The sequence below is a fragment of the Dipodomys ordii genome, unplaced genomic scaffold, assembly GCF_000151885.1.
Source record: "Dipodomys ordii isolate 6190 unplaced genomic scaffold, Dord_2.0 Scaffold70, whole genome shotgun sequence".
NCBI classification, from domain to species: Eukaryota; Metazoa; Chordata; class Mammalia; order Rodentia; family Heteromyidae; genus Dipodomys; species Dipodomys ordii.
This window is the reverse complement of record NW_012267286.1, coordinates 10,694,155-10,708,494: the sequence shown is the minus strand read 5'-3', so window position 1 is coordinate 10,708,494 and position 14,340 is coordinate 10,694,155. Positions and strand designations below refer to the sequence as shown.

The 14,340-nt window shown below is 36.2% G+C and overlaps 1 protein-coding gene across 1 annotated transcript in view; it reads left to right on the top strand.

The window, feature by feature from the left end:
* Window positions 1-14,340, top strand: part of Bank1 (B-cell scaffold protein with ankyrin repeats 1) — a 189,440-nt gene that overhangs the window by 36,524 nt on the left and 138,576 nt on the right. The window contains exons 4-5 of the mRNA XM_013023789.1: window positions 6,364-6,502; window positions 13,337-13,476. Of these exons, the coding sequence (XP_012879243.1) occupies window positions 6,364-6,502; window positions 13,337-13,476 (279 nt within the window). The remainder of the gene's footprint in view (window positions 1-6,363; window positions 6,503-13,336; window positions 13,477-14,340) is intronic.

The following is a 14,340-nucleotide window of genomic DNA, read 5'->3' as shown; positions in this document are numbered from 1 at the left end:
TTTGTCCCTCTGTGTGAAAACTACATTTCAGACTTACGTGGACCATGCCTGTTTACTTCACCCCATTGCCTTAGAACTTGAACTCATTTCTGAGAAAGTCTTCCAATGCGTAAGTGAACAGAGACTACTCAAGTCTCCCGAGTCCTCTCCTAGGAAGGGATAATCAAAACTTCCCAGCACAACTTTTAATTTCTGCTCCTGTTAGTCTGAAGATCTGATTTGAAGCATGCATCTTTCCAACTTACTAATTTCTCTTTGTAGTCCTACATTTCCAGCGTGCTGACTTGAGCATGACTATTAAATCGTCATAGGGGTAAGGTATCGTCTTCATTCCTCATCTGAGTAGGGAGTGACTTTGATTCCCTCTGGCTTTTCTCTTAGACTCTCTCCCTTGCTCTGCTGTGTAGTTGCTGGGTGTGGGGACCTGTCTCCCAGAGCAGAGCAGGTCTCTTCCTCCGTTTCTGCCCCAGCAGCGTTGATACATTATGAAGTGAGTGAGTTAGTGGGTATCCTTGCTGTAACCCTAGAGCTGGGGATTATTGTGTCTCTGCCTTGTACTCTTTCCCAGCGGCCTTTCCTTCCAACAGAGTTTCCATTTCTTACAACTTAAAAATCTTGTGCCATGTTAAAACATCATAAAAAATTTTTCCTCTCAATGTTCTTTCCATGTACTAATGAAGACAGGCTTCCAGTTCTTTATTTATGTAAGTTATTTTGTGTCTCTTTGAGAAATACCTACATGAATTTTCAGCTCAAATTTACTTCTTAAGGTGGCTTCTTCACATTAACTTTCTCTAGATTAGGCACACGTGGGTCCAGTGTAGTATTGATCACAAGATCTTTGTCCATTAGCCAGGACATTTGTTTTACTAGTATTCCTTTTGATTTTGTGCTGTAGGGTAACAGATGATGAACTATATGTCTGCTCAATGGATCCAATAGCCAAAGAATGTTCATGCAACTTTATATAACTGGAAAAATTCATTCTCCCATCAGACAAATACCTAAACTAGAACTGAACTGGTTCTATTATTTGGTATCATCTCCTTTCTTATATGCATCAGATCAGTCATGGTTTCATACATGCAGACAAGTTGTCTCAGAATAGTAAATCAACCCCACACAACAATGGTGTCAAGCTTTCAGTCCTCAGAAGAGACTGAGCTGCAATCGTCTTCGGTCCTATAGTCAATCACTTGCTAGACCTTAAGGGTGATTTTAGTCATTCTTTATTATACATTTTTATTGTAAATTACTGTACAGAGGGGTTACAGTTACGTGAGCAAGGTAATGAGTACCTTTCCTATCAAGCATTGTTACCTCCTCCTTTGTTTTTACCCTACCATCCCTTCTTCCCACCTCCACAACTACACTCCCTCCACCCCTGCCTAAATTGTAAAGTTCATTTTTCCACATAGTGTCCTGTGTATCTCATTGTTACAATGGGTCAACCTGTATCCCTAGTTAAGCATTTTGTTTTCTCCCTTCCCCTCCCCCAATTAGAGAAGTGTATCTTTGTTTTAATATCAATTTTACCCACAGTTGGTGGAGCAGATGTTCTTCAAATGTTTCCTATGGCAGGCACACTTCTTGGAAGTATTATAAATTTGCTCTCTGGAATTTCCCCAATTTCTAGCCCCATCACAGATTTGGAAATGGCTCCTGTATTTCCTCTGCAATAGTACATGCTTAAGAACAATTAAGAGTATTCTCTTCCCCTTTCTCCTCCTTCTCCTCCTCCTACTTTCTTCCTCTTCCTCTTCTTCCTTCCCCTTCTTTTTTTCTTCCTTCTTTTTCTCCCCTTCTTTCTCTTCTCCTCCTTTTCCCCCTCCTTCTTTTCCTTCTTCTCTTCCTTCTGTTCTCCTCCTTCTCCTTCTCCTACTCCTCCTTACTGTATTTTGACATAGATACCACTACAGAGTCCTGGCTGGCCCTGGACTCACAATCTCCTTCATTCAACCTCTACAGTACTGGCATTCCAAGCAAGCATTACCACGTGTATTTACAAATACATCAATGTATTTATTTGTTTGTTTACTTGCTTTAAGTGTCCAGGGCCTCTGCAAGCTAGGGAAGAATGCTACCTTATCCCATCTAAGAATGAGCTTATTTCTTTATCTTGGGTTGTATGTGTAGACAGATGTTTATTATGTCACGTTTCCTTTTCTTTTAGATGAAATTTCCAACTGCAATCTCAGCTTTTTCTTCCCCTAAAGTCTTTGACATCCTTTAATATATTCAACCTATTTATTTTTATGTTTAATTTAGTCTTCCATTGTGGCTATATTAATGATAAGACTGAAATATTTTTTTAAAAAGTAATTCAATCACCTGTTGAGTTCTTAAACAAATTTAGTATAAGCATCAGGCCTTTGAGGTGGTTTTACTAGAATGGGTATATACTAATTTTGTTAAATTCCTTTTTCTAGTTGAACCTATGACCATGGCATTTCCCCTAGTTAAGGCCTTAATTTCATCAGTCATGTCACAGACCATTATTGTATAATCAACAAATTTAGAGTGTCTTGAGAATACGTAAAAGGATGTGCCTCTTAAGGACCATAAGAATTTCAGGAATTATCTTCTTACCTTCCAATCTCTGCATTCAGTTTAAAATAATGTATACAAGTTATCAGCACTACCTGATTTCTTCTAACCTCAAACCATCAGGTATCTAACCTGAATTTAAAGGCTGAACTTGTGATTTCATTGAAATTACAGTAAATACAGTAAAAGGTATATAGTAATGCCTATAATGTAATGTGCTGTCTATTTGGAATGAGGATGATGGAGGCCAAGACTTCCCTCCCTCCTCTAATAAGGTAGTTCTCAAAGTAGTTGGGCACTATTAGAGACAAGGACAATTTTTAATGTTTTTATTGTAAAAATACTGTACAGAGAGGTTACAGTTACATGAGTAAGGTAATGAGCACATTTCCTATAGAGTATTGTTACCCCCTCCTTTGTTTTTCCCCTACCATCTCTTCCCTCCCACCTCCACAACTCTCCCCTGCCCATCCTCCCACCAAAGTTGTAAAGTTTGTTTTCAACATAGTGTCTTGTACATCTCATCGTTACAATGGTATTTTGGTAGTTAAGGGCAATTTTTTAAAAGAGCCATAGTGACTGTTTTCTTACCTCCAGAAGTTCGGATATAAACAGTCCATTGTATCCTGAGCAAAGCTTTCCAAGTGATTCTAAAATTATGAATTGGCAGCCAAATTTGTAACCAAAATGATAGCCAAACTCTTGCTTCGCTGTCATGGGCTAGACCAAAATAAACTATTGGAACCTGGCTTGCTAAGTTGAATGCACCCATGCTTGTGAATCCAGTGCCTGTTAAAGTAGTCATGAATATATGAAAAAATGAACTTGGTCATAAGTAAACTAAGTCATAAGTAAAGTCATAAGTAAACTAACGCCATCCACTGGATCCAAATCCCCTACCACTTCTGTCCTCATTAGGCCTTAAGACAGCAATCCTGACAGAACTGACATTTCCCACTTTGCATATTATATTACACCAAATTTTAGCCTTTTCGTTTAAATCTCCAGGTCCATGACCAATGTGGTATATTTCTGTGTTTGGAAATGATAATCATTGTAACTCATTCTTTCTGAATTTTTAGACCCAAATATGAGACACATAGAGAAATCAAAAAGACTGTGGGAAATAAAATACAGCTTCACAGCTAATATAAAATGGAATGCATGACCATTTGAATGGCCTAATACTTTTGCCTTGAGTTAAATTTAGCCTAATAATTAAAAACAAGTCTTCCCTTATAGGGCTGGGAGCTTCTTGCAGGGAAGAGATATAGTATATATAGACACAATATCTCTTACGTGAATAATCCATACAAGGTGTCACTATAGGAGAAGAAAATATAAACATCTTCAGGATAATTAAAAAAAATCTATTTGGGAAGGCAAGGCACAGATAAGTAGAGCCAACGAAGTAAAGGGAATTAGTAACAGTTTGATGAAGGCTCTTAATTTGAAGTTACATAGAACCAGGGAACCTGAGTTGGACTTGGATGAAGAGCCAAACATGGACAGGTAGGGAGAGAGAAAAGGAACTTAATAAAATAACAACATTGGTCTGGGAAGGTGTCTTAGTGGTAGAGTGCTTGCCTAGCATGCATGAAGCCCTGGGCTTGACTTCTCAGTACCGCATACACAGAAAAAGCCTGAAGTGGTGCTGTGACTCAAGTTGTGAGTCCTAGCCTTGAGCAAAAGAAGTTCAGGAGCAGTGCCCAGCCCAGAGTTCAAGCCCTATGACTGGCAACAACAAAACAAATAATCAAATAGCAACATTATGTAAAAACAGAACCATCTACCTACTTGGCAGTGCAAAATAATAATCAAGTCTTAATGTTCAAATAGTTTAGCAAGTTTAGACAGAGACAGGGCAGAACTTTCTAAACATGAGTCCTGTGTGACTATATAGGCCATAAAGCCAGCCCTGTGTACAAATGGAAATAGAAATGTGTCATTTGAGGTGGCCAGTGGGCTTGTCTTTTGTCTAGAACTTTTCTCTGGAAATGGTTGAAAGGTGGAGTCCTGTCCTCTATTAAGGAGGGAATCTGCTGCATAAAAAGTAGCCCATGTTTAACACTCATGAATAAAAATGATTTGGTTGTGAATAAAACATGTGGAAAGAACACCTGTGCTTACCGACTTTGGAGAGAGCTAAGTCAAAGTTAAATAATAAATGAGGTAAGCGTGGAAAAGAACTCTAAAGAACTTTGAAGGGGAGATTCGGAAGGAATCTAGTCCAAAGAGAAGCGGGAAGTCATACTATGGCAGCTAACTATTCAAAATGAGATGGCGGAGAAACTACAAAGTTCAGAAGATCTGGGCTAGAAAGGAGGTCCTGAAAAACGGAAGCTGCAGGTACAAGACATAGACAGCCTGAAGTTCTCACCTTCCAAAACCTATGTATGGGCCAAGGGCCCATTCTATTATTATAGAATGCAAGCATTTACTTTGAAATAGGATGTTTGGTGTGTGTTTGACTGGTTAAGAGAAAGTTAATTCCAAGCCTGTGGACAAATATTGAGGATTTAGAACATTGGTAGATTTGTGTGTCAGCTAAAAAGTTGTGGTAACTTTGACCTATTATTTGTAGAAACACTTGGGTACAAACCATTAAGATTTGAGTTTTACTGGGGTGTGATTTGTGTGTAAAGAGATAACATTTAAAAAGGAGAATTTCAAACAATGACTTCGATGCACATGATTTTATGAGAGCATATAAATCAGATTCCTGTTTATTTAGTGTGAGCATAAAACTTAGCATGACTGGAAGACACCTTTGAGTGGTAATCTCTCCCAGATCAAAGGTAATTGTAAAAATGTCTTTTCCCCCCTAAAAAAACTTGAATAGCATGATGTAAAGAATAGTGTAGATCTGAAGCTAGGTAGTTGTAAGCACTCTGTCAGATTAATTACCCTACTGCTAAAAAAATAAAAATAACAACTTCCTCCATTTTGGTTTGGGGCATTCAAGTGTATGTTGGGGTGTGTTGGCGTGTGTGGGTGTGGGTGTGGGTGGGGGAGTGGGTGTGTTTTTCAGTGCAGATTAAAGGAAATGTATTTATAGAAAAAGTTCTTACCATAATTCCTATAAAACTGACATTGGATAAACACTTACTCTTTCTTTTCTGTATATTATTCTAATCTTCTTATCTCTCCTGTTTTCTTTTCTGTTAGTTACCTTTTTTTCTCTGCCCAAATGAGGTCTTCAGTTAGTCTTTTACTTTGTGTACATAGATTTGACTTTTTCAACTGAATTAAATCTTGAAACTTTTAGAATTATAACGTTTAGTCAGTTTAAAAACCTTTGCAAGGACTCATATATAAATGATGAGAGAATGCCTATTACATAAAATATAAAACTATTTGACATTTCAGAATTTTATTATATTTGAAATATGCGAGATCTTAACCTCATTAAGTCTTCTCAAAGAAACCAAACACAAAGAAATTAAAGTCTATGAAAGTGAAAGCTAAGATTTGAGGAAACGTAATGGTTTAATTCTGATGTTCTGATGATCTGGGAAAAAAAATGTTCACTCTAGGATAGCGAGGCCCATACAGGAAAAGGAAGAGGAGGAGCTACTTTCTCTCTGCTTTTTCACTTGTAAAACGTGGTTTTGGAGAAGAAAAAAAACATTTGATAGACACTAGATTAACGTTTAAAATTTAGCGAAAATCATATTTAAATATTCCATTTCTGATTATGATTGGAATACAAATAATATTTAACAACAGGGTATCAACTTAATCATTAGGAGGTGGAAAGAGTTCTTTGAGCTTTGTTTTTTCAATGCTTCATTGGGTTGCATTTTTACCTTACAGAATCCTGGTGAGATATTCATTCTGCTGAGAGACGAAGTAATTGGTGAAACTCTGGAGATTGAATTTGTATCAAATTATAAGCACATTATAAAACAGCCAACACGTTGGAATAAGAAAGTTTGGAGTATGAAAGCTTTGGGTAAGGATTTTTATGCGTTAATAAGTGTAAAACATCATTTGGGCAGGTTCCTTTCATTAACTTTATGATAAATGGTTTCACTTCCTAACAGAAACTAATATTGTTCTGCAGGTGTTTCCCGTGTGAATTTTCACACGCTCAACTTTGTTATTATTAATCCAGATTTTCAAAAGTGTAAATTATACAAAACTAACTTGTTTAAGTTATAGAAAACTAGTCTGAATACTCTGTAGTGAAATGGCAGTGAGTAGCATCATGAGTTTGAAAATCTCTGTAGCAAGTACTTTAATACACATTAGCCATCAAATATGGAATTAAATTTATTTCCTTTATTTTAACATTAGGATTGGCAAGTTTAAACTAGGATTTCAGTTAAAGACCTTTCTGTTATCCTTCCCTTTCGCCCCTCAAGCCTTCTGAAAGAAATAACTCTTTCATTATTCTAATCATAGTGCCATTTCTACATATGATTTTTCTATAAGTTCCTTATTTCATTTGTGAAGCTCATCATTTAACTATCAATTTCTTACAATGTGATCAATTGTATTAGATGCTAAATTCCAGATGGATAAGTACATGTGCTACAATAATAGTATAAAAAATTCAAGGTACCAAATTCTAAAACTGATTAGAATAAAATTTAGGATTACTTGTTTTCTTATAGTATCCTTTCATAATCAAAGAATGATATTACCTTACAAAACCTTATAAATTTGAGGTTCATAAAATGTTTTGAAGTAAAAAGACATTCAATCAATCTTACTTTGAATTTGAAAATGTAAAATATACTAGAATATTCAGAATTGGAGAACATATTAAAGATAGCCTGAGTTCTCATTTATTTTTTAAGGTATTATAAATGCCCTGTCAAAAGAGCCTTTACAGACCTTTGTTTGTGTTACACAGAGCACATGTTCTCTCTAGCAATTTCCTTGTATAGCTTAGGTTACAGTTGGATTATAAAAAGAGAAGGCATGCTATTCAAAGACATAAAAACATTGCAGACACTGCTTTTTGTCATGGACAAGCATGTGCAGAAATGGGATGGGAGAAAACACTTTCTCTTTTCCCTTCTCCCTTGCCTGTAGTTTCCCTTCTTGTGTCACATTCTTAAAATGATTTAACGAATAATAATTTCCCACTAGTTCCAGCTAGTTTAAAATAAAGTTTGTTAGAATAAATCATTACAGAAAAACCAATATTGCAAATTAAGAAGTACTTAAAAATAATATTTCTCAAGTAACGGATAAAGATGTCAAATAAAATTATTCACATTACTTAAAATATTTAGTTCAGCGTCCCTAATGGGTTAGAGTAGTACAAAGAATAAAACATGTTCTTGGTACCACAAAGTTTCTAGAAGAAAATTGCAAACACTACTAGACAAAGGTTACTTGAGTAAGATCCTCCAAACACAGACAAGGGCAAAAAACTAGTGGGATTACAGTAAGTTATAAAGGTATTGCGCAGCAAAGAGAAATGGTCAACAGAATGAATGGACACCCTACAAAAAGAAAGAAACTATCTGCAAACTATGCATACCATAGGAAAGTAATCCAGAAGATATGTGATTCAGAAAACTCAACAACAGAAAAAAAAAGACACAAGTGGATTGCATGTATGATATTCCTGGGATGGAAGTGTTAAGAAGCCCCCCAGAGTTTCTGGAAGATTTCTTTTTAGGAATCACAGAAGGTTCACACAGTGGACATGTGAAAAGAGTCTCTGGGGCCTCTGTCTGGATCAGCAATTACTCTCAGTATATTCCCCATAGGAAAGATCTGGGAAAAATCCTTAGGACAGTTTCATTCCAGGGGGAAGGGCCTCCTCTCCCTTTGCCTTCCTGACCCACTTGGGGTGGGCAGGGGGGTGGGATAGGTGCACCAATACCTCAGCAGCAATTCTTGTGGCATCACAGCCAAGAGATACTAAACACTGAGATAGAATTCCATATCTTCAGATTGCCTCCCATCTTCAGGCCTCATGGTGACCTCATGGTTACACTGGTGTAGCCTTATTTTCTTAGAGTAATAGTGGATTGTAGCTAAAATAACTGCAAAACCTGGGTGTGATAACATTACAAGCTTAAGTGCATCAGAAATGGAAAGGAATCTCGGTAGATTGGACATAGGTAAGAAAAGAACTACTAGATTTGAAGATAGGCCAATAAAAATCCCCCAAACCCAGATGCAAAAAGAATATGCAAAAGGACAGGACACTAGTAAAACGTGGGACAATTTCAAAAAGCATAACAGCATGTGATTGGAATACAGGAAGGATGAAAATACAAAGTCCAAGAAATATCCAAATATTAATGATAGACATTAAAACACAGATTCATTTTTGCTATATCTCATAGCAAGATAAACAGTTAAAAATAATTTCTGTATACTGTATTCAAAATATAGCAAACTAAAATCAAAGAGAAAAACTTATAAGGCAAAAAATCAGACATTACCTGATGAATTGAATTACCTTTTATATTTTTATACTTTTTTATTGTAAAAAATACTGTACAGAGGGGTTACAGTTACATGAGCAAGGTAATGAGCATATTTCTTATCAAGCATTGTTGCCTCCTCCTTTGTTTTTTCCCTAACATCCCTTCCCTCCCACCTCTACAACTACACCCCCCACCAACTAAATTGTAAAGTTCAACATAGTGTCTTGGACATCTCATTGTTACAATGGGTCAACCTGTATCCCTCTTTAAGCATTTTATTTTTCCCCTCCCCTCCCCAAATTAGAGAAGTGTATATACAAGATGCAGGGCACTGACATCAAATACAGTGAAATCAGGGGTTATCCTGTGGGGGAGGAACATACAAAGAAACAAAAGAATCACATGGTACGTTATAAATACATTAGAAACAATAGCAAGAAAGAAAAAAAAACACTTGTGTCCCTATCTTGGGGCTCATTTTGCTTAACATCATCTTATCTGGTCATAATGTACATAGCTTTTGACCTTTTTATATTGAAGGAATTGACTCATTATGTTTGATTTTTCCATAAAAAATTACACCAATGCTAGATATTTCAAACTGGAAACAAAGCAAAGAAAATATTCAAGTACAATCAGGCTGACCAGACTAGAGAGGAAACCCTAAAATGCTTTTTTTTCTAGGTGCTCTCTCTCTCTCTCTTCTGCCTTACTTCTGTGTCTTCACCTGAGATTTCCACTTAAGAAAATATTGTTTAGTTTTATCATCTCCTCTTTCTCTCAGCTCATGAACTTTATACGCTGTATTTATTTCATTTTCTAGGAGGCATACCTCCTAATGACATCCAAAGGCTTGTCTCTAGCCAGGACCTGAGGCTAAGGAAATTTCAAGCTATTCTACTTCCCTTTATTGCTAAGCCAATAAAAACATATATGAAGTCTTCAACGAGAAATATTAATTTCTAGCTGGAAGGGAGTAATTCCTCTGATACTTGCAGCACAGCCAGAGAACAAACAACACAGCAGGGAAGCAGCCAATTAAAAGTTAAAAGAAATTCATAATGAATCAACAAAAACACAGAACTTTATTAATTAAGAAATTACACTCTGGCTTAATGTAAGTTTAACTTCAAACTCCATGAAAAAAAAACATGAAAGATACTTTGGGATATGCCAAATATTATGATGAACCTGTTTAGGATAGCAGCCACAATGGAGAAATAGATTTCTGATATCAATTTATGATTCTACGTGTCATTTTTAGGCATGGCTACAAGTTTGAACCTACATACATTTAATTGTAAACAGAATCATGTTGCTGGGTAGGGTGTCACATGCCTGTAATCCCAGACACTGGGAGGCTGACAGAAGGATGGAGAGTTTGGTGACTTTGTCACCAAAAACAACAGCAACCAAAACAGAAAAGGAGACTCATGTTCTCAGACTGCAAACACATAGCAAAAAAAATCTATTAACTGACTGAAATATCTTCTTTCGTGAAATTAGTGAAATGTTCTTACTTGTCATAAATATTTTTAGATGATATTTTCCACCAATTACTTCTGTCTGTACCTCATCTGCAAGGACAGACAGTTATATTATGGGGAAAGGAGAAAAGACATAAATAGCACAAATTAGAAAGACAGGACATAGTTATCATCTTGAGATACCATCTTTCCCATTTAAGATTTGAAATTTAAGCAGGATTTCTTTGTCATTGCTTTTCTTTTAATTTTGCTATATTTATTTTCGACTTTAATTGGATTTTACTTTACCTAAAAAGCTATGATTTACAGTCATGGTGATCCCATGAAAAAGTAGAATTACATTCCAGAAGTTCAAGGACATCCTAACCCAATGGCTCTTTCGATGTTCTCTTTTATTAGTGAGAAAAGTAATTAAGCTTTGCTTTTCTTAAACCACTGAGCAAATATGAAAATACACAAAGCAAATACTTCAAAGGACATTTCTTTGGGAGAATTTCTCTAAAAACATCAGTATTTGTAGATCCTTTGGTAAAGATTCAGTTCAATTAGTGACTCAATATTTGAGAAATTAATTGGTTCATTTTTGTACTAGATCCTAAAGAAATTAGAATAGTTTAAATATTTTTATGCCAAAATTGCCAACCCAATCTTTTTACCATATGTCTCTTATGATTCATGGCTTGACTCTTTCAGAAGGTTAACTCCCTATGATAAAACTGCTAATATTTTTTATAAGAAACAACATAACTATTTTTCTTTCAAACTTTCTTTTGGACTTACCACAATAAAATGAAATTTTTATATTAAAAATCATATTTTCCAGGCACCAGTGGCTTACACCTGTAGTTCAAGCTACTCAGGTGGCTGAGAACTGAGGATCATGATTCAAAGTCAGACCAGGGAGAAACCTGTGAGACTGTTATCTCCAGTTAACCAAAAAAAAAAAAAAGGCCAGTTAACCCAAAAAAAAGAAAAAAGGCAGAAGTAGAGGTGTGTCTCCAGTGGTATAGCCCAAGCCTTGAGTAACAATATCTAAAGGACAGAACTCAGCCCTAAGTTCAAGTAATCTTAGCCACTCAGAATACTGAGGCATGGAGGATTGTGGTTCAAAGCCAGTGAGCATAGAAAAGTCAGTGAGAAGCCGGGCGCTGGTGGCTCACGCCTGTCATCCTAGCTACTCAGGAGACTGAGATCTGAGGATCACGGACCAAAGCCAGCCCGGGCAGGAAAGTCTGTGAGACTCCTATCTCCAATAAACCACCAGAAAATCGGAAGTGGCACTGTAGCTCAAGTGGTAGAGCGCTCGCCTTGAGCTGAAGAGCTGAAGGACAGTGCCCAGGCCCAGAGTTCAAGCCCCACGCTCGACAAAAAAAAAAAGAAAAGAAAAGTCAGTTAGACTCCATCTCCAATCACCCCCTAAAAGGCTGGCTGGAAGCCTGGCTTAAGTAGTTGAGTGCAAGTCAGGTAAATGTGAACCTGGGAAACAAGCCCTGACACTGGGGAAAATATTATTAATTAAGATCAATTTGGGAGGTGGTTATTTTAGCTCTTTGGTCTAGTTAAACTTGAGATGGATTTTGTTGTTTGTAAATTTCCATGAACACAGTTATTAGCAGTCCAGTAACTTTTTCATGAGATAAAGCAATACTAAAGCTGAAGCTTTAGTTGAATTTACTCCATATCCAGATGTTTGAGTAACAGTTTTACAGAAAAAAAAATGGATCTTTGTGACAGAGTATTTTTCCATTCTTGGAGGCAGGCAGAGTCTCCAAGATACTTCTTCAAACTGTGGCTTGATTTTATGGACTCTAGCTTGGCACTTGAGCCACACTGTTTATTTTTGTTTGTTTCAGATGGAGTATAACGTTTTTTCTTCTTCCTGGGTAGGCCTGGGACACTGATATACCTATGTTCACTTTAAAAGTGCTAGTATTACAGGAGTGTACCACCATGCCTTGCAGAAAAGTGAAAACTTTAAGTTTTGTCCTACAGATCAACATTTTGTTTCCTTTTGTTGTACCACTACAAAAATGTTTTATTGAAATGAGTGTATGTTGTTATCCTTTGATAAAAAGCCCCAATTTTTATATAGCTTTGAACTCTGTTGGTATGTGATAGCAGAATTCACAATACAGTTTTCACTTTGAACAATTTGCTTACAGAAAGGTTTGAGATAAATATATGTAGTATATATGTTTTTTGTTTCGTCTTGTTTTGGCCAGTATCTAGGCTAGAACTCAGGGCCTTATGCTAGCTTGCTTATTCAATAATGGTCGATGATCTACCACTTGAGCCACATCTCCAGTTCCAGCATTTTTACCCATTAATTGGCAATGAGTGTCTCTCAGACTCTTCTGTCAGGGGTAGCTGACAGATTTCTTAGCCTCCTCAGTAGCTAACATTTCAGATATGATTCACAGGTACTTGGCTTACAGCATTCTTAAGATTTAGAGCATTGAACTCTACTTTCCCTCAGCTTTCTATTCTAACCAATTGAATACAAGTTTGAGGATTTCAATCAGCTCTAGTTTTTCAAACTATTTATTTCATAGGATTGAAACAAATACCCAACTTTCAATATATGGCTGCACTTTTCTAAACTCTAGATCATGTAAAGATTATTATAGACCACTACAGAAAAAGATATTTTAATGCAGAAGGATTTCATACTTTACTTCTATTATACTTTTAACATGATTTTTATTTTTTAACTTTATAAATTACATTCAAATTTTTATAGTCTATTTTGTAGTTTCTAACTTATTAAGATCACCCAAATCCAAAACATTTGAAATGCTATGAATTATTAAATAGGTTATAAATTCTTAAAAGATTTCTTTGTGTTCTCTAAAGTTCTATGTGCATTCTATACTCAGCTTCTCACTCTTGTTTGTGTTTTATAAGATTTCCCAGCTGGCTCAGTCATTGTCAAAGTCTATTGTGACGGGAACATAAAGGCCACAACAGAAATTAAATACTATACAACAGCAAAGACTAAGGAATGCCCATTGTCCATGGCCAGCTTAGGGGACAGTTTGTGCCAGGTAAGTTGATCTTTCTGTAAAGTTAACTGTAATATAAGCTAAAGAGCTCTGGCTAGATAAGTGAATTTCTGCTAATTGAATAAGGACAAATTACTAGCAATCAATAGGGAAGGAAAAAGCCAACATCTAAGCAAGCAAACTGATTTGCCTAGATGAAGTCACCGCTGATGATATCAACAGGAAACAGCTTGTTTGTCACAACATGGCTGTCAGGAGGGGTTCATTTTAAAGCTATTACAGAGGCCTCACAGAGGAGGGAGGAATCAGCAAGACCTGTTGGCAAATGAATTTCATCTTAACATAGATATGTATACCACAGAACAACAACAACAAAAATCAGGTCATCTTTCTGATGCTTTGAGGTTCTGAAGTCAGGCACACAAAGTATGATCTAACAGAAGCATGTAGTATTTATCTAGCAATTGTTTCCATGGGTATATTTCCAAGCTCAGTGTATGTTTATTTTTCCTTACTTCAATGATCAGTGCTGATATTGTGAGCAGTGTGTTTTAGGAATTCTAGAAAGACTGAAATTTCATGAGAGATATGCAAAGGGGCCAGCCAAGTTCTATTTGCTCCTCTCATGTGACCAAGTCTTGCTCCTTAACAGTGGCTTTGTGAAGCATTTCTGATCTGGAAGAGCCTGTTTGGTACTTTTTCATGAAAATGTCCTGATTTTAGCAAGTACTTGTTACATCTTGGAGAATTATAAGCTATTATCTTCACTTCTGAATTCTGTTTTATTGCTATTGACACAGTGTTGAGGGAGAAAAACTTGCTTAAAATGGAATTTATGTATTCCATCAACTTCATAAAGTAGCATAATTTTTGTCTTTGATTCTGAGCCAGTACTGGAGCTTGAAC